This window comes from Rhincodon typus, chromosome 1 (assembly GCF_021869965.1).
Source record: "Rhincodon typus isolate 14 chromosome 1, sRhiTyp1.1, whole genome shotgun sequence".
Classification (NCBI taxonomy): domain Eukaryota; kingdom Metazoa; phylum Chordata; class Chondrichthyes; order Orectolobiformes; family Rhincodontidae; genus Rhincodon; species Rhincodon typus.
The window spans coordinates 111832255-111851044 of NC_063332.1; the positions used below are offsets into that span (position 1 = coordinate 111832255).

Consider the following 18790-nt stretch of genomic DNA (forward strand, 5'->3'; position numbering starts at 1 on the left):
TAAGTGTCATAAACTACTACAATACGAGTGTCAATAATTTTAACTAGCTCTGCTAACAGTTGTCATTGACCACCCCCTCAAAGCCAGTGGAGTCCTCTTTACAGATGAATATCAGAGTCTGATGATGTTATCAGGACTTGACTTAATATTGAACAGGGGAAATCACTCTCTATGCAATAAACCAGAACAGAAAAGATCATAATAGCCATTTCTATTTCCTTTGTGAAGTTAGGAGTAAAATCCACAGAATAGGTAAGATCCTGACTTCTGAAATTCCTGAATACAAGATCTCGTGCGATGTTCCTGAAATCCAATCCTATCACTCATTTATATTAATGGTAGTCTCTGGCTCGGTTAATTTCTCTGGTTATTTTCCATTATAGTTGGCAAGTGGTGGTGAACTGGAGCACATTACTGAAGACCCAGGGAGATGATATCACACTGATTTGACAGATCATGTGTGATCCAGTACTTTGAAGACGCTTGAAAATTTTGAAGATTTTTTGTCTGTTGGGCGCACAGTGCATTGTCACTAATACAAGCTGTGATAGCAATGGATTAGGTATGTTTTGCAGCCTAACTCCCATGTATCAGTCCAAATCTGGGCAAAATTATCCTGTTGCTCATGTAGTCTATCCTGGATTCATTAGTTATTAATGGAACTGTCAGTAGAGTTGTACACGATGAAATCATAGAAACATGTTTCACTTCTGAATTCAGAATAGAGGGTACAGAATTAATTTATCAGTTGGAAACAAAAACCGTTTCCTGGTTGCTTTATTTTCGTGGAAATTACCAACCTGGAATTCTGCAGATTGTTAGGTAGATATCCATATCAGAGTTGGGCTGACCCAGGTTGGTGAGCCGTGAGCTAAGTGTATTTCAGCTGGGTGCTGGCATGTACTGTGTTCAGTGAATAGAGCTGCTTCCTCACGTCATGTGTTAAGTGATCTGAATTGGTTAGGTACCTTCGCTGCGGGGTTGGGGGGGCACCTCAAAAGGAGGGCATGCTGTATTTTCTACTCAACACCAATTCTGAAAACTTCAGCCTAATCTCTTGCATTCACGTCTGAGTTCCATAAAAGTTGAATTCAGGATGGAATAAACACGATTCCCTTCAGGAGCTTATTTACAAGTTAATTTACAAGCCTCAACTATTCCTGCTCTATTATTGGACTCATCAACTCAATTGTCCTTACTTAGGACCAAAGCTCAGAGGGGTCAGGGACAGTATAAAAGTTAGGGTAAAGTCTGGATCTATTGTATTTCTATCTGAATTTCCTGTACTGTAAACCTGAAATGCCCGGGAAGGATTAAGGTTAGGGGAACCAAATTCTGGCCTTCCCAAATGGGCATAGATTAGTATGCAGTTGTTGATGCAATTGCATTTGTTGTTCCCTTTCTGCTTATAGTTTCTTGATAAACACTTCTATCTTGGCATTCTTTGGATTTTATTGAACAGGTGTCTTGAACTTTTGATTCATCATCAGTTTGGACAATGGGCAGAGCAGCTATAGATGTTCCACAGGGCCCCAAGGATATTGTAGACCATGTTACCCTCTGACCCTTTGACAGCGCAACACTTCATTGAGATTAGTGATGGGGCTAGGGACTACTTCTTTTTTCAGAGATATTTATTTAACATTGTCACAGATTTCTGACAGTACATTTTGTATTTTAATAACTTCTTATAAATCTTACCATTTACCTAGTGCTCACATGAACAACAAAATATTCTCACTCAAATAAGCACAAAGAACTGTGGATGCTGGAAATCTGCAACAAAAGCAAAGGGTTTTGGAGAAACCATACTGGTCTGGCAGCATCTGTTGAGGGAACAAAAAGAGTTAACATTTTGTGTCCAGTGATGTGCTGGAGGGGAGTGAATAGTGTACATGGGGACAGAGCTCAGAGAGAGAGAAGAGGAGAGAAAAGACAGAGAGAGAAAAAAAAGGAGAAAGAGAAATAAAAGAAGGAGTGAGGCTGAGAAAAGATGGAGAAAGAGCATGTGAGGCAAAAGGGGATGGGCAAACAAAGAGGCAGCTGATGATAAGCCAAGAAAGAGTAGGGTGCTAAGTAGAAGTGTGAATAATTGAAAATGAGTTGGCTCTGCAGGGAGCAACCCATACAATGCAGGGCCTGGGGTGTACAGTGAAGCTAACTGATGTGGAGAAGGGTAATCATGTTCTGAAATTGTTATATGATTAAAATATTTTCACTGTTACCCAAGGGACAAGTAAAGTTGTCATTCGTAGCTATACAAAATATTACTGTATGAAACATTGAGATAAAGATTGTGTTCAGCAATTTTTATGACATAAATTCCTGAAGCATCCCATGACATTCATTATTGTTTACTTTCTTCAGCCTGTACTTGGCTCTGGATGCCTAAAAGCAAAAAGAGAGAAAGATACTTTTATTTCTCGTAATTCTGCTCTTCCCCGTTTCCCAAGTTTTGTCCACTTTCTGGTCTTCTGCAACGCTAGAGCAGGGATGATGGGTTGTGGGCCTGTTCCTAGTACCTCTATCAATGGAAATGCTCAAGCCAATTAAAATGAAGCATTCGAGAATTGCGAGAACATCGATATTCCCCACGCCCGAAGGTGATGCTTGGTCTCCATTTGCCATCATCGCATGACAGCCTAATTCTGGTCCATCACTGAGAAGCAAGGAAGAAAGTTAATTTCAGTTGTTCGTTAGCTCGCTGAGCCATTTGTTCTGTGGTGTGTAGATGTTTCTTTACCCTTCTAGGCAACATCATCAGGGAGACCTCTAATCGAAGCGTTGGTGTTCTGTTTCCGGATCTTCTACTTCTGTGCGTTTGATTAAAGATCCCATACCAACAGTAAACAAGACCAACATGATATACAGAATCCCATGCAGCGAGTGCAATAAACATTACATTGGACAAACAGGGAGGAAACTGATGACCAGGATACACGAACAGTAAAAAGACACGACCAATATTCACTTGTCTCAATACACAGAGACAATGAGGGCCATCAGTTCAACTGGGACAAAGTGACCATACTGGGACAAGTGAACACCAGACATGTAAGGGAATTTCTGGAAGCCTGATTTTCAACATGGGACTCCATTAACAAACACATAGAAATATACACTGTGTGCCAAATGCTGCTGAAACACCAGAAACGGAAGTGACAAGACCGTCCCACCAGTGGGTCATATAAATCCGGAAGGAAGTAGAACACCAACGCTTCGATTAGAGGTCGCACTGAAGAGTGACAAAACTTTTGCACACCACAGAACAATCGGCTCAGCGAGCGAGCGAACAACTGCATCCACAGCCCGAGCTACAAATTTTTGCGAAGACCTTAAAAGTGAACTTTAATCCCACATCCCTGCAATGCTCTATAAAACACATATCCTGCACTTCTGAATTTTTAATAAGGTAAATGTATTTACCTAAATTTCCAAAGTAAAGCATAATGATGGGAGAATAGAGGTTGGTGATACTAACTTGCCAGAGGAGATCTCCCACCTATTCTATTACATGTGTGAGTTTTATTTGAATAAATTCATTGAAATAGACAATAGACAGGCTCTAGAACTGACAGATAATTTGACCTGCCAGGTTACCAAGCATGTGATGATGGCTGGAATTTCCTCTGTTATTACGGAAGCACTTTGTGTACAAAGGTTCAGGGCAGAGGGTGGGAATGGACAGTCACTAACATCTCAGGGTTAGGCCAAAAGATGGAATGGAGGTGTTCGGCAAAGCAGTAATCTAATCTACACATGGCTTCCTTAGTATGGAGGAGACTGCACTATCAATAGTGAATACAGTGCACTTGATTAGGGGGAATGGAGAAATTATTCATTTTCATCAAGTAAGTCTTTGGGCCGTGGTGTGGGAAGAGGTCAATAGAAGTTTTTGCAGCTGTATAGGAAGCTGCCAGCAAGAGCAGCTGGAAGTTGGAATGATGGATGAATGATCTGGAATATCACAGGGAGAGTATCCCTCCTTGGAAACTGCAATGGAAGATACAGACAGTTTATCTTCCCACTTTATCCAGAGCTTCGGTAAGGCATTGGAGGAGCAGTGACACAAGTGGATTCTGGCCTAGCAAGGAATTACTGCATGTGAATAAGCAACAGGACTTCAAGTTGAAAGATGATCAATAATAAGTCCAATGTGAATTAAGGAGAAACTTCCTTCCTCAGAGCGTGTTAGAATATGGAACTTGCTTTCTGAAGGAATAGTTTGAGGTAAGTTGGAATGGCTAGTATAAAAGTACTTAAAAGGAAGCAAGATGAGGGGAAAAGGATGAATGTGCTGGCTGAATTTGATGAAAAGGGATGGAAGGATCAGCCATGGATCAGTTGGGCTGAATGGTTTGTTTCAGTGGTGTACATCCTGTATAGTTTTATATGTAGGTGTTATATATAACTGTACAATATTTTAATATGAGCATTTTAATATTAAATAGACAGTCACATTTTTAACAATAACAATCAAACGACATTGGAAAGAACCTGAAGTAAAAAACCACATACAGTCATAAGGCCAAGCAAAGTTCAATGATGAGGAAGGAGGGTGAATGAAGGGATAGTTTTTAGGCTGACAAAGAAGACTCCATGGGGAAGACAAAGCACTGGTTCCAAAAAGGAAGTTGAGGGAAGGAATCCATCAGTGGAAAAATGCACTGTGGGGAAGGCAGTGGAAGAATTCTCAGTGGGAAGGAGTTAGACAGTCACAAATACAGTTTTTGTTGCAAGGTTGAGGGATAATCTGCAAAAATTTAGGATAACCAGTGATTGGCATATTATATCATGGATCTGAGCTTAGAATTGGATTCTCCTAATGGTTACAGTGTCAAATGGCCTGGAAATACAAAACAGCACTGGCTCCAAAAATAAGAATTTCAACAGGACTGGCAGCATCTGTGAAGAAAATATCTGAGTTAACATTTCGGGTCCAGTGACCTTTCCGCAGAACTTTCTGAGGAAGGGTTACCAGATCCGAAACGTTAACTCTGACTTTTTTTTTCACAGATGCTGCCAGACCTGTTGAGCCTTTCCCATTAACTTCTGTTTTTGTTCCTGATTTACAGCATCCGCAGTTCTTTCGGTTTTTATAAGAATTTAAATGCTGACTTGCAAAACTAGAATCATGGGTTAAAATTCAACTACAAAGGGGAAAATGGGATAGATTCTGAAACAAGTATTTCAATTTGGGGAGACTGAAAGAACAATTTCAACTACACTATGTGATCATTGGAGTTACAAACACCTAAATTACGCTTGTTTTTTATTACAAACTTTCACAGCAAGACACAAAATAAATCTGTCATCTACTGATAGGGCAGAGTTTCACATATCCCTGTGGCAGGTAAGTGGGGAGGGAGGGAGCAGTAAAATTCTTCAGTTATCCTTCCCACTGGGTTCACTCCTACCCTAACCTGTCCATCATTTTGCAGCAGAGCAGGTGAAGCCTCATCCGGCTTGCCCTTCCTTGCTCCAATTGACCAAGTGGCCAATAAGTAATCACGTAAGGGCTGATCCCTTCCAATCTCAACTTTCGCACTGGTGGGAGGAGATCAAGGGCACAGGGGAAGCCTGGAAAGTGTCCCTTTTGCCCCTCTCTCTTGATGGGGGGAGGGGCAGGAGTGTTCGGGTTACGAGTCTCCATTCACAACTGCCTCCCAACACCGGGCACGCTGTGGGTATTCCCACATCTCTGGCCAACACTTGACCAGGAGTTGGTCAGCAACTTTCCGAGGTGGGGCTTGCTTCCAAAAGCAGGGCAGAGGGCAGAACACATAAGGGCGATGATGCAGGTTTAATTGGAAAACTCTTTCTTGGACTGCATCAAGCAGGATGAGCTGAGTGGGCTTCTTTCTGTGCTCTAAGATTTCTTGGGTGAGTTTTAACACTCAAAAAAAAATGGATATGTTTTATCATCATGAAAATGGGGACATTTTTAACAATCTGAATTCTAACATGCCCACGGTAGGATTTACAGGGGTGGGCCATGGGGTTGAAGGCCCACCCACTTCTAGGAGTGAGGCCAGCAATTTACAAAATTGCAATGGGCAGCTCAGTGGTTAGTGCTGCTGCCTCATAACCTCAGGGACCTGGGTTCAATTCCAGCCTTAGATGACTGTCTGTGTGGTGGCAATTATACATTTGCCCATATCTGTGTGGGGTTTCTCTAGGTGCTCCTGTTTCAAAGATGTGCAGGTTAGGTGGATTGGACATGGTAAATTACCCCTAGTATGTAGGTGGATTACCCTTTTAAAATGTAGGGTTGGGTTTGCGTAGGAAGCTTTTTCATAGTGTCAGTGCAGACTCATTGGGCCAAACAGCCTCTTTCTACACTGTAGGGATTCTATAATTAATTTCAGATTTAACCAGTTTTAGTTTAACATGATCAGCCTGGCTGTCTAGGCCTCAGGAGACCTGGCAGCTGTAATGAGGTGAGGCCAGCTTTGCGAAGAAGATAAGCATTTTTACAGCACTGCTTGTGGGTCAGGAGTGACCAGAATTCCTTCAGAATCATCAGCACTTCCATTCAAAAGACTGCTGGGATCAGGGATCAGACTCGCTAAGGATCAAATGACCTTCACTGCAGAGGTCAGGAATTAATCAGCTGCCCTTCCCCAACCCCCCACTATATCAGGAATACGACTCTCTCCATATTAACCCCATCCAGATGCAAGCCAAGTCTGTCTATCTCGCTGACTTCAAGGCAACGGCAAACCTTGACAAAAGACAGCTGTTGTGGAGTAGTTCAAACACCACAGCATCCAGGGAATCATAGATTTCCAGATTTCCCATCCAAAACTCCAACCTTCCCTGGTCTATTTAACCTTGTCTGTTAATAGCCAGGCTCTTGTGTCAGTGCTCGGTTGAGAATATAGATCACTGCTGTCTCCTATTGGCATAGCAGGTACTGCATGGATTTTTGTCCCTGACCTCGTGAATTTAATATTAGACATGGGCATTGTTGAAGTATTTTTGCACTTCATCAGTCCAATTTGTATTCTATTAAGAAATAACATTATGGACCCACCTTCTTTCAATTTTTTTCAACCAGTTTGCATGAGGCTTTATGCAGACTTCACCTCCAGTTGTTAAAACTGCACTGGAAGGAGCAGAAATTGTACATATAGTGGGTGAGCAGTAACAATTAGAATTCATTTGAAGTGCTGCACTAAAAAGCAAAATGGTTACAATATTAAAGCAGTGATACAGAATGCTTCAACCTCTGTGTAAAATGTTGTTAGCTATCAGCAGATTAGCTAATGGCAATGAATGTGCATGGATGGGTAGAGCCTGAATATTACTGATGTTGGTTAAATATGAGAAGATAATTTCAGGCAGTCAGTCATAAATGATTTGTTTGGACAACTGAATCAAAATGTGAGTCTTAGATTTCCGTTACATTGAAAATTTTACATTTCTCAGTTTTATGGCGAGTAAAAATTTGAACGAAACAAAAAAAAACAAGCCAGATTACATTGTTTTCTGCTTTCAAATAAGAGTCAGTAATATTAGTGTATTAGTTGGTCTAATTACTCTCTTCATGGCCCGCCGTTAGTTTGACAGCTCAGACTGTGAATGGATAGCACATGCAGCTGCAATGTGCTCCAACTATTGCGAACGAGAACATAATAGTCTGCCTGACATTTTCGTTTGCTTAAAATAGACAGTTTTGGAGATGGATGGTACAAAGGCTACAATATTAACTCCAGGCTCATGCCTGGTGAAATGTCACTATCAGTTTCAAGCCATTTTAACTCTAAGAGCTGATCAGTCTGCCACTTTTTCCACTTCATGATCAAAACAGGTGGCGATTACAAGAAGTCTTTGAGTATCCTGAGGCCTGAAGACACTGCTAATACAATGTAGATGGCAGGACTGGAGCTGGTTCACTGAAAGCCTGGGATTTTTTTGTGAGTGCCTTTGGAGGAATATTTATGGTGCTCCTGGCTTCATTAAGGAAAGAAAGCAAAAGTTAACTTTCTCAGCCACATCTGGAGGTTTACCCCGTCCATTCGAGATTGATCAGGCTGAAAAATTCAAATCTTCCCTGCTCAGGCCTTAGTAAAAATTGTAGCTGGATTCCAATAAGAAGGACCTGCCACTGTTATGTGGCTAACCTAGCTGCCTGTTAGCAAAGAAGGTTAAAATTGCAGATGGCAGGGTCCTGCCTGGTTTCAGCTGGGTGCATAATGCTAGAATTTTATTCCAAAGAACTGATTGGAATTATTACTTACATCACTTGTTCTTTGAAGCAGTGAGGGCCCCTGGAGATAAATTTGATGTCCTTGATGTACTGCAAAGGAATGGAGGCTGTTGTCGCTCTTGGACAATGACAACGTCCTGCTCTCCTTAAAAGGAATCCTATATATTAAAAAAAATCTATGAATAAACCAGACAATGGCACATGAGTTTGAAGTGAGAATTCTCAGCCCTGAAGAATAGGTTATTCATTCACCTTTTAGACCACGATCTATCAATGATTCCTACCTTAGGGACTCAGCAGAGATATTCTCTTGTTTGATGGAGATTTACTATAGTCACTGCTCACTGATATATGTACCTCTGATAGAGAATCTGCTCGCTGTTGTCTTAGGTTTCAGTGTAGCACAGGTTCTGATCTCCCAATGGTTACCTGCTGCAGCAGAAGTTCAGATGGACATCATTACATTCCGATTACTGTCATCCAAACACATACTGCTGCCATCATGAATGTGGCTACCAGTGCTCAAAGGTACTTGAAACCTTCTGCAATGGTCCAAAAATCTGTGCTCCAGCAGATTTATCAGCATTGCTGCGGTACTACGCTTTTGGAATGTCAGTAGCTGCATGGAGCACCAACCTGCTGACTTCTCTTGGTAATAACAGAATTTGTGCTCATTGCTATCCCATCGATTCCACTTTTATCACTCATGCCAAGGTAATGTAGTCTGAAACTGGATCATCAAAGTCCAGAACTGTTTGAGGTATCCTCTGACGCAATGTGAAGTCTACCCTGAAGCCTACACAGAAAACTGGGAGCCTTCCACTAACTACATTGCAATAGAACTCATCCACTAGCTGTGTTGAGCTCTGTAGCAACTCTAAGATAGAGAAAGTCACCTTGGCAATGCTGCTCGAAGTAGTGCTATGCTACTCAGCTTTGAGTCCACACTGATTGTCAAAGTAGTTGCGTTTCAGCATCTTTAACAATAAATTCCCTTCTTAATTGGCTGAATAGTCAATTGCTACAACAAAATCACTGTTGTAGTGATTGGAATGTGATCAGCCAAGTGGACATCATCAAATATGATTTAACAAGGTGGAGAGCTGGATGAACACAGCAGGCCAAGCAGCATCAGAGGAGCAGGAAACCTGATGTTTTGGGTCTAGACCCTTCTTCAGAAATGTGGGAGGGGAAGGAGATTCTGAAATAAATAGGGAGAGAGGGGGAGGCGGATAGAAGATGGATAAAGGAGAAGATAGGTGGAGAGGAGACAGACAGGTCAAAGAGGCGGGCTTGATGCCAGGAAAGGTGAGTGTAAGTGGGGCGTTAGGGAGGGGATAGGTCAGTCCAGGGAGGATGGACAGGTCAAGGGGATGGGATGAGACTGGTAGGTAGGAGATGGGGGTGGGGCTTGAGGTGGGAGGAATGGATAGGTGGTAGGAAGGACAGGTTAGGGAGGCGGGGACGAGCTGGGCTGGTTTTGGGATGCGGTTGGGGGAGGGGAGATTTTGAAGGTTGTGAAGTCCATATTGATACCATTGGGCTGCAGGGTACCTCTCTCTCCTTCCTGGACCTCTCTGTTTCCATCTCTGGCAACCACCTGGAAACCAATATCCATTTCAAGCCTACCGACTCCCACAGCTACCTAGAGTACACCTCCTCTCACCCACCTTCCTGCAAAAATGCCATCCCCTCTTCCCAATTCCTTTGTCTCCGCCGCATCCCAGATGTCCTCGTTTTTCAAGGACCGCAACTTCCCCTCCACAGTGGTCGAAAACGCCCTCGACCATGTCTCTCGCATTTCCTGCAACTCATCCCTCACACCCCCTCCCCACAATAACAACCAAAACAGAATCCCCCTCATCCTCACGTACCACCCCACCAACCTCCGGATCCAACGCACCATCCCCCGGCACTTCCGCCACCTGCAATCTGACCCCACTACCAAAGACATTTTTCCCTCCCCACCCTTATCTGCTTTCCGGAGGGACCACTCTCTCTGTGACTCCCTTGTCCGCTCCACACTCCCAACCAGCCCCACCACACCCGGCACCTTTCCTTGCAACCGCAGGAAGTGCTACACCTGCCCATACACCTCTCCCCTCACCACCATCCCAGGCCCCAAGAAGACCTTCCACATCAAACAGATGTTCACATGCACATCTGCTAATGTGGTATACTGTATCCGCTGTTCCAGATGTGGCCTCCTCTACATCGGGGAAACCAAGCGGAGGCTTGGGGACTGCTTTGTGGAACACCTACACTCGGTTCGCAACAAATGACTGCACCTCCCAGTCGCGAACCATTTCAACTCCCCCTCCCACTCCTTTGACGACATGTCCATCCTGGGCCTCCTGCAGTGCCACAATGATGCCACCCGAAGGTTGCAGGAACAGCATCTCATATTGCGCTTGGGAACCCTGCAGCCCAGTGGTATCAATGTGGACTTCACAAGCTTTAAAATCTCCCCTCCACCAACCGCATCCCAAAACCAGCCCAGCTCGGCCCACTTCCCTAACCTGTCCTTCCTCCCACCTTGCCATTCCTCCCACCTCAAGCCCCACCCCCATCTTCTACCGACCAGCCTCATCCCGCCCCCTTGACCTGTCCATCCTCCCTGGACTGACCTATCTCCTCCCTAACCCCCCACCTACACTCACCTTTACTGGCTCCATCCCCGCCTCCTTGACCTGTCTGTCTCCTCTCCACCTATCTTCTCCTCTATCCATCTTCTATCTGCCTCCCCCTCTCTCCCTACTTATTTCAGAATCCCCTTCCCCTCCCCCATTTCTGAAGAAGGGTCTAGACCCGAAACGTCAGCCTTTCTGCTCCTCTGATGCTGCTTGGCCTGCTGTGTTCATCCAGCTCTACACCTTGTTATCTCAGATTCTCCAGCATCTGCAGTTCCTACTATCTCTAAATTAAACCTGACGAGCACATGAATAGTGACTGTGGTGAACTTTTGTTGTTTTAAAAGTAATGATATCTGCAAAGATTTCCATCCATCAGTTTCCCATTCTGTTTCATGGGTTAACAAGGGGAAGTACAAAACTGAATTGGAAAGCACTGGTGAGGGGTTTCCCCTAGACCAGGTATCAATGGGATTGTACAATGTGGGCACTGGTTTATAGGGGTAGTTGTGACCATGTAAATGAGTCTACTCGCTGAAGCCTATGTGGGCTTCAAACTGTCTTTGACATTAGAAAATGTGGCACGTGGAACATACAGGGTATGCCGATGGAAGTGAACACCCTCTCCAGGCTGACTGCACTTGGAGAACACCATCTGAGTGAAGACAATTGCATAAGAACACTCAGGACATATCCTGAGCAGATTCCCTAGGTCAGCCCACAGAAAAATCTGAAAATAAAACCTGACAATAAGTCAAATGATTAAAATTTCCTTGAGGATCTAGGCAAGCAGGCCATTGTAGTTGCTGCCTGTAAGCAGACTTGAGATAGCAAAAGAGTGCCACCAGGCCTGAATTAAGTAAGAGAACTCATAGGCTGGTATCCAGGAGAGTGCATCCTGGAAAGTCCACTTACAGCTGGTTTGGAACAGTTAAATTGTTTAACAACATCCAAATCAGAACCAATCAAAATAAATGAGACAACAAGGTGCAGCGCTGGATGAACACAGCAGGCCAAGCAGCATCCCTCTGCTCCTATGATGCTGCTTGGCCTGCTGTGTTCATCCAGCTCTGCACCTTGTTGTCTCAGATTCTCCAGCATCTGCAGTTCCTACTATCTCTCTCAATCAAAATAAATGTCTGGTTAAATGATCATCCAGTTCTAATGGACAAAAATTACCACCAAGGGCTCCCCCACATTTGTGGGAATGGCTGGGTAAACACTGGACTCGACTGCACATTGACTATGCCGTTCCTTTCATGGACTGTAAGTTTTTAGTCATTGTGGACACCCATTCAAAGTGGTTGGATATGCATAGAGTTTATTTGTCAAATGCGGGGATGACGATTGAAACATTGTGAGTATCTTTTGCAATGCACGCACTCCCGGAGCTGTTGGTTCAGACAATGAGCCATCATTTACCAGCAAGCATTTCAAGTATTTCCCAAAGTCGAATGGCGTTCAGCATGTAATGACAGCTCTACATCATCCATCATCCAACAGTCTGGTGGAAAGAGCAGTCCAGTCCAAACTTTGAAGGCAGGCTTAAAGAAACATTCTACATCTTCACTCGATACCAAACTGTCCTAGTTCCTGTTTGATTATAGGACCACCCCTCATGCGACTACAGGGACAGCTCCAGCAGAGTTGCTAATGGGGATAAGACTCTGCACCAAGTTAAACCTGATCTTCCCAGACCTGCGAGGAGGAGGGTGGAACAGCATCGGGAATGCCAATGCTGGACACAAGACTCCTCTAAGCTAGAGAGGCAGATTACTTCAGGGGACAAAGTTTGGTGTCAAAACTACGGGAATGGCCCTGTATGGGTAAGGGGCATGTTCAATGCAAGGTGACATGCAAAGTTCAGGTAGGAGAGGTGGCCCTGAACAAGCATGTAGGCCACATGAAAGCTGCAACCTTGCAAACGGGGCGGGAGCAAAACATACCTGGTCCGTCAGAATGTCATGCAAGGCTGTCAGAACCCATGGGTCCTCCCCCTCTGCCTAGTATTGAAGAAACCTCTGAGGACTAGATGGACACGGCAGATGTCGCAGCTTTGACACAGTAACTACCTGAAGATGAATTTCTGCCAAACTGCTCTGGATGCAAGAGGCATGTTACAGTCTGGTACATGCCACCAGTATCTGATGCAAATAAAATGTGGCTTGGTGATGGGCTACTGGCCTTTGTGGAGTTTATTCACCTATGTTTGGAGATTAAATTATGATAAGACCAATCCTTAAAGGTGGGCAATCTGTTCCATATGTTTGGTGCCCCAGCAGTAAATTTAGTTCACTCTCATCTATCTTATTGGATTTGGGTTCCATATTGGTCAAAAAAAAATCAAGCTAATCCTGAAATTTTGGTTTCTGTGAAAATCCTGTTATCGTTGGTATATATCGGTTATCTGGATAGTAGTCAACAGAGAAGAATGTAATTTGTATAAACAGATTTACATCATTTGCCTGAGTATAAGAGGCACTGTAGACTGCTACCTATATGAATCACCCGACTTTTTTCACTGATATCATTGAGAATAGCCACGTGGACACATGAATAAAATTCTCCAAAGCAGACACAGAGATCATGCAAGCTTTAAATTTAATCTCACTGACACTGAGTGTGCTGGAAGTCTACCCACCCACGTTTTAAAAATTCTAGATGATAAATAGGAACAAAAGAACAAACCTTAATGTAAGTACAACCTGCCATGATTTCAGAACATTTTGTGCTATTACTGCCAATGAAATTCAGTCACTGTTGCAATATAGGAAACTGGAAAAGCCAACTTACCCTCACTAAGACCTACAATTTACAACGAGACGTCTTCAGATAATCTGTTTCTTAAAATGTTTTTATTTAATATTGACTATTATAACAGGAGGATGCTCCAGATTTGGATTCATTGGGAGGATGACATCTCTTCCAGTGCATGATTCCTTCAGTTTTCCATTAGACTTAGTTTAGATACAGACATGAATCTCAGGAGGGGAGCTTGAATCTAAGACCTTCTGATTCAAAAGTGAAAGTGTGACTACTGAGGTGGGTCTGATATCCATGGATTTTGGATATACAAGCTTTCAAATGAGGCAATAACTGGATACTATAGGAGGGAAGGGTTCATGTTTCTGGAATGTAGGAACACAACCCACCCTCCCTCAGATGGTGACCCAACCCTCCCACAAAACAAAGATCCCTTGGGTGTCAGGGATTAGGGAGCCTTGAGGTCAGAGAATGGACCCCTGTTCCACACGTTCAGTGGCAGCTGTAGGTTCCCTACAGGAACTATGTAGGTGCTATGGCCTACTGTAGGGTTCTCCCTATTTAACTGGAAGTTAAATCTATCAGCACTTTTGGGTTAGGAATCCTGGATAAAAGATTGCATTCACTGTGGCATGAAAACATGTGGATCACATACATTATAGCGTCAAAACCGCAGCCACCCTAAATTACCTGCCTGTCTGCCACAACCAGGGTAAAATTCTAATTCTAGATTTATCTCAAGAACTGTAGCTTTCACAACCTTCAATCAAGCCTTATATCAAACAATAAGGTGAATACTGAAAAAATATTTTTAGGTTCACAATCAACTTCCATTCATCACACGGAGAATGATCCTTCCTGATTCTGAAAGGGAATGTAACTGTTTCCATATACCTTGAGCAGCTGCACAAAGAAGCAGGAGCAGAGCTATCACAGTTGCTTCTCTGCTCATCATCTTGCTTCTTCTGAACTGTGCGTGCAATTGGCACTGCAGTCTGACTTGAACTCGTGCTCTCCACTTCCACTTGTTTGAAGATAAATAGCTCAAGGGCGCTTACATAATCAGACCGACAACTGATGTTTCTCCTGCACTCACAGAAAACATACCCCTCATCAGCCCATGCTTAGTGCAGCAACTGAAAATGACAGGCAGGGAAGATGCTCTGGAGTTGAAACAGACAAGCAAATAATTTGTTTACATAATGTTCTTTTCATGGTTTTACATCTTGGGTGGTAGTGAACACTGTACCAGTGAACCAGTCACCTGTTCCATTATCTGCCTGATTTTATTTCCTCACTGCAATTTTTATAAACAATTATTTGTAAAAGCACATAATTGGCCCTGCTTTTGTTCCCTATATTACTATTTATAATACGTAGGATAATGTGCCTTTGCTCTCATCTTGCGCTCCCATTTTTAAATATTTTCTATCTGCATACACACCACTTATGCTTTTTTATTTGTTGCAGATAAAGATGGCAACTTCCTGCATGCTGTAACTCTCCCTTAATCCACATCCAGTAGCTTCCTGGTCTTTTTCTCCAGCAGAAACACTAACTGGAGATTTGGAGATCCTGGAAAACAGGTTTGAGAGAGGCCTACATTTCAGTTTTCAGATACATGGCATGCAACCATAACCCTGCTAATGTTGAAGGGGCCAGACTAAAACCTCGACCCCCAGGCACTGCAACATCAGCTCAATTCTGTATAAGTCCTGCTCACTCTATTCCCTCATCCTCACCTCTGTCAGCCTTCCCTTCACCTCCTGCCTCAATTCATCTTTTTAACCCCTCACCATTCTTAACTTCCAAACCCAGTGTCCAATTTAGAGATAGAACTCAGGAGCCCTTTATTAAAAACTGTAACTCTTCAAAAACCTTAATTCTTTCAAAGTTACCAAAACATTTGAAGAGATACTTAAAAAAAATCAGCCTCTTAGATCATAAATTTGTCAAAATAAACAAGCTTATATTTCCCCGAGACAAATGTGAAATCAAACCCTTAAGTGCAAAATCCATTCATACCTTTCAAAGCAGCCAAGCCATCAACTATTATTGCCAAGCTGGCTCTCTAAATAAATGTGTGATGCAGAATCTGTCAGTGCATTTGAAGATAGCCAAAGTCTCAAATCTGTCAAATAATTCAAACTGCAAAACAGATGGCTGAGCTGTTTTGTGAAGAATGATTGATAGCTATGGGAGAAATGTGAACAGTTAACAACTAAACTCTCATTAGCCTATACTTTCGATGTTGTACAATACAGAATATCACTTCATCCCACTGGTGATCTAATAAAATTTTGCCATTTTTAGAGTCCTGTTCACAGGACACATTGCTGTTTCTCAGAATTAACAAGTAACAACTTGGCAAACACATTATTTAATGGCCACCATACCTTTTGTAATCACCTATTGTCATCAACAGCAGTAAAAGTAGAAATTTCTAAAGAATCCTTAGAGTAGAAAGAGACCATTCAACCTAGTACCGACTCTCTGAAGAACATCTCACCCAGACACCACCACCCCCATTACCTTGCATCTACCATGGCTAATCCACCTCGCCTGCACATCCCTAGACAATTTAGCATGGCCAACTCAGCTAAACTGCACATCTTTGGACTGTGGGACTAACCCAGAATACCTGACAGAAACACATGCAGACACGTGGAGAACAAGCAAAGTCAACACAGACAGCCACCCAAGGCTGGGTTCCTGGCACCTTGAGGCAGCAATGCTAGCTACTGTGTAACCGTGCCACCAATTTACAACACTGAATGATGAACTGAAAATAGGACAATACCATTTTTGCTCACCTTTTATAAAAGCCCTGCCTCCAATCTGTGGTTAATTTGTCCACTCACCAGGTATGATTTTAGAGCCTTTCAAAGCAAGGTTTTATCCAAGGAAATTTTACATGCTCTGAAATGTTCACTTCCAAGTTGTGTCTATAAATTTGAAATAGTAGCATGTGGGTTTCTTGCCCTACAACTGAAAATCACTTGAAATACAAGTGGGATGGGACTTCTCGATCCACACTTTGATCACCATTTTGTATCCCACCTAATTTGGGTGTAGTCTTGAATTAAGACCATAAAATCTCACCCAGAATGTGTAAATATTTACTGGACTGTCTTAATAAGCCTCCATTGAATCACACTGATATAGTACACAGGAGACATTGTGGTCAGATACTTTGACGCAGTTCAAGTAATATTTCCAGAATGGATATTTTATGGTATTTTATGGGTTTATCAACAAATCTTGCTCAACAAAAATAAAGCTCTCCGAAATCCCTCCTTAGTTAAATAGTCATTCATTCAGAAATATAACATTGCAATTCTGAGAAGGATGGTCAGCCTTCAGGGAAAGAGGAATTGAAATTGTGGAAGTTACTAAGTGAGCCATACACAAACGCTATGCAAGTTTTTAATTTTTGTGCATATGTGTCAACAGTCATCAGCTGCAGCATAGAGCAAATGGACGATTTGACATTTATTAAGTTAATTGGGTCTTTAGTACAAAGCCACTCATTCATCTGTGTGGGAGGAAAAATGTAGTGATTAGACTTGGCACGGAACCCACACGGATCCATCCACCAGCTGGTAAAGCACCCAACAAATTGTTAATATTTGTAATTCATTTCCAATGACAATATGATTTCACAAATATTTGTTTAAAAATATACAATTGGCCCATTTATTAGAATCATTACTGTTACTGTCAGTACAAATTCTGGTCCTAAGAAGGTTCAGGATTATAGCACACATAAATGATGTGCTATTTTATGTAGGTAGTGCTTTTTGTCTCCTAAATTTGTCCAATCACTTTTCAGTCACCATTTCTTGGGACAATTTATTAGGATTCATGGAGGTGAAACAAGTCCATGGTGGATTAGAAGAAAATCAAACTTTTTCCAAATGCCCAACATAGTCTTCCTAACTTTCACTTTATTGAACAGCATCATCTTTGGTAAAATGATACATGTAATGCAGTGAACTGGAATTACAAGAATGCATGCAATGCTTTGAAATGGACAATAAAATAAGGTGCAATGTGATTAGTATGTGTCACAACACTTTCAGTCATACAAAAAGATACAGAAATATAAAGATACACAAACCACACCACTTTTGGGTAATTTAAACATTAAATACACAACTGATTAACCTGAAAATACAAGTTTGAAATGAGTCAGGTTGAAGTTCTTGCCGTCGGTTCTCTTGGCTCGGAACAGGCCTGTGTCTGGAAGCTCCTGTTCGGAAAGTGTTTGGTTGGCTTCCCCCCCTCTCAGATGTTCTTTGTTGAGATGGTGCTCTTGGTTTGTCTTCGCGATTCAACTTCTCTGTTTGGCCTAATTTGATTCTTGGTTCCAAAGCTGCTTGTTGGGGCTGGAGCCTGTGGGAAGTTTTTTCTACAGAAACTTATTGTTTAAAAGGCTCTGTCTCTCTCTCTCCAGGTCAGATCGGAGCTAATAGTTAAACAGACTGTGTACCCCATTATCTCCCCTCATCTGTGTTGTCCATTGAGTTTCTGGTGCTACTTTCTGAGGTCAATTGGCTTCCTGATAGTTAAGTGTATGTATAAATGGGTTCTGGTTGAAGTTGAATGTCCAGTATCTGTATAAGTTCTTGAACAAAAACAAAGTTGCTGGGAAAGCTCAGCAGGTCTGGCAGCATCTGTAGAGGAAAAAACAGAGTTAATGTTTCGGGTCCGGTGATCCTTCCTCAGAACTGTATAGGTTCGTGTGTTTGGTAGCCCAAGAAGTAAAAGTTAGTTTCACTCTAGAGTGTTAGGTTTGGTTGATTGTTCTCTTCGAGCAGAGGTGTATACTGGAATTCCACGTTGAACAAGAGTCCCAGACTGAAATTATTCTGGCTCTGTGTGCATTTGTTGTTCAGTTGAGGTAGTTGCCCAGTATTTTAGATAGTAGAAATGTCCAGGGTCTTGTCCAGTATTTTAGATGATAGGGATTTTTGCTGAATCCTGCAGCAGAACTCACGAAATGAAATTTGAAATTAGTCCAATTGGCATCAGTTTGCATGTTTACACTGCTCAGAAGTGCAGACAATTTCTTAACTGCAGATTGCTATGCACCCCAAACTAAATGTATCAGTCTACAGCTCCACAGTAAGAGGAGGTCTCATTTTTCCCCTTACTTATTATAGATGAGATAACTAGGTGTAGA

General features: G+C 42.5%; 1 protein-coding gene across 1 annotated transcript; it reads right to left on the reverse strand.

The window, feature by feature from the left end:
• Positions 1 to 2347: 2347 nt before the first annotated feature.
• LOC109932532 (interleukin-8-like) lies at positions 2348 to 14564 on the reverse strand. Its single transcript, XM_020531688.2, has 5 exons — positions 14500 to 14564; positions 8244 to 8370; positions 7037 to 7108; positions 2523 to 2659; positions 2348 to 2388 (listed from the first exon to the last, which is right to left on the reverse strand). The coding sequence occupies exons 1-5, from the start codon at positions 14558 to 14560 to the stop codon at positions 2348 to 2350; spliced, it is 438 nt and encodes a 145-aa protein (XP_020387277.2). The 5' UTR covers positions 14561 to 14564.
• Between the last annotated feature and the right edge of the window lie 4226 nt (positions 14565 to 18790).

Coding starts and splice junctions, on each gene's coding strand:
- LOC109932532 (XM_020531688.2), bottom strand. CDS start 14,560: ATGATGAGCAGAGAAGCAACTGTGATAGCTCTGCTCCTGCTTCTTTGT. Junction 7,109..8,243: donor TGCTTCAAAGAACAAGTGAT/GTAAGTAATAAT, acceptor TGCTCCTTCCAG/TGCAGTTTTAACAACTGGAG. Junction 2,660..7,036: donor TTGAAAAAAATTGAAAGAAG/GTGGGTCCATAA, acceptor CTTGCTTCTCAG/TGATGGACCAGAATTAGGCT.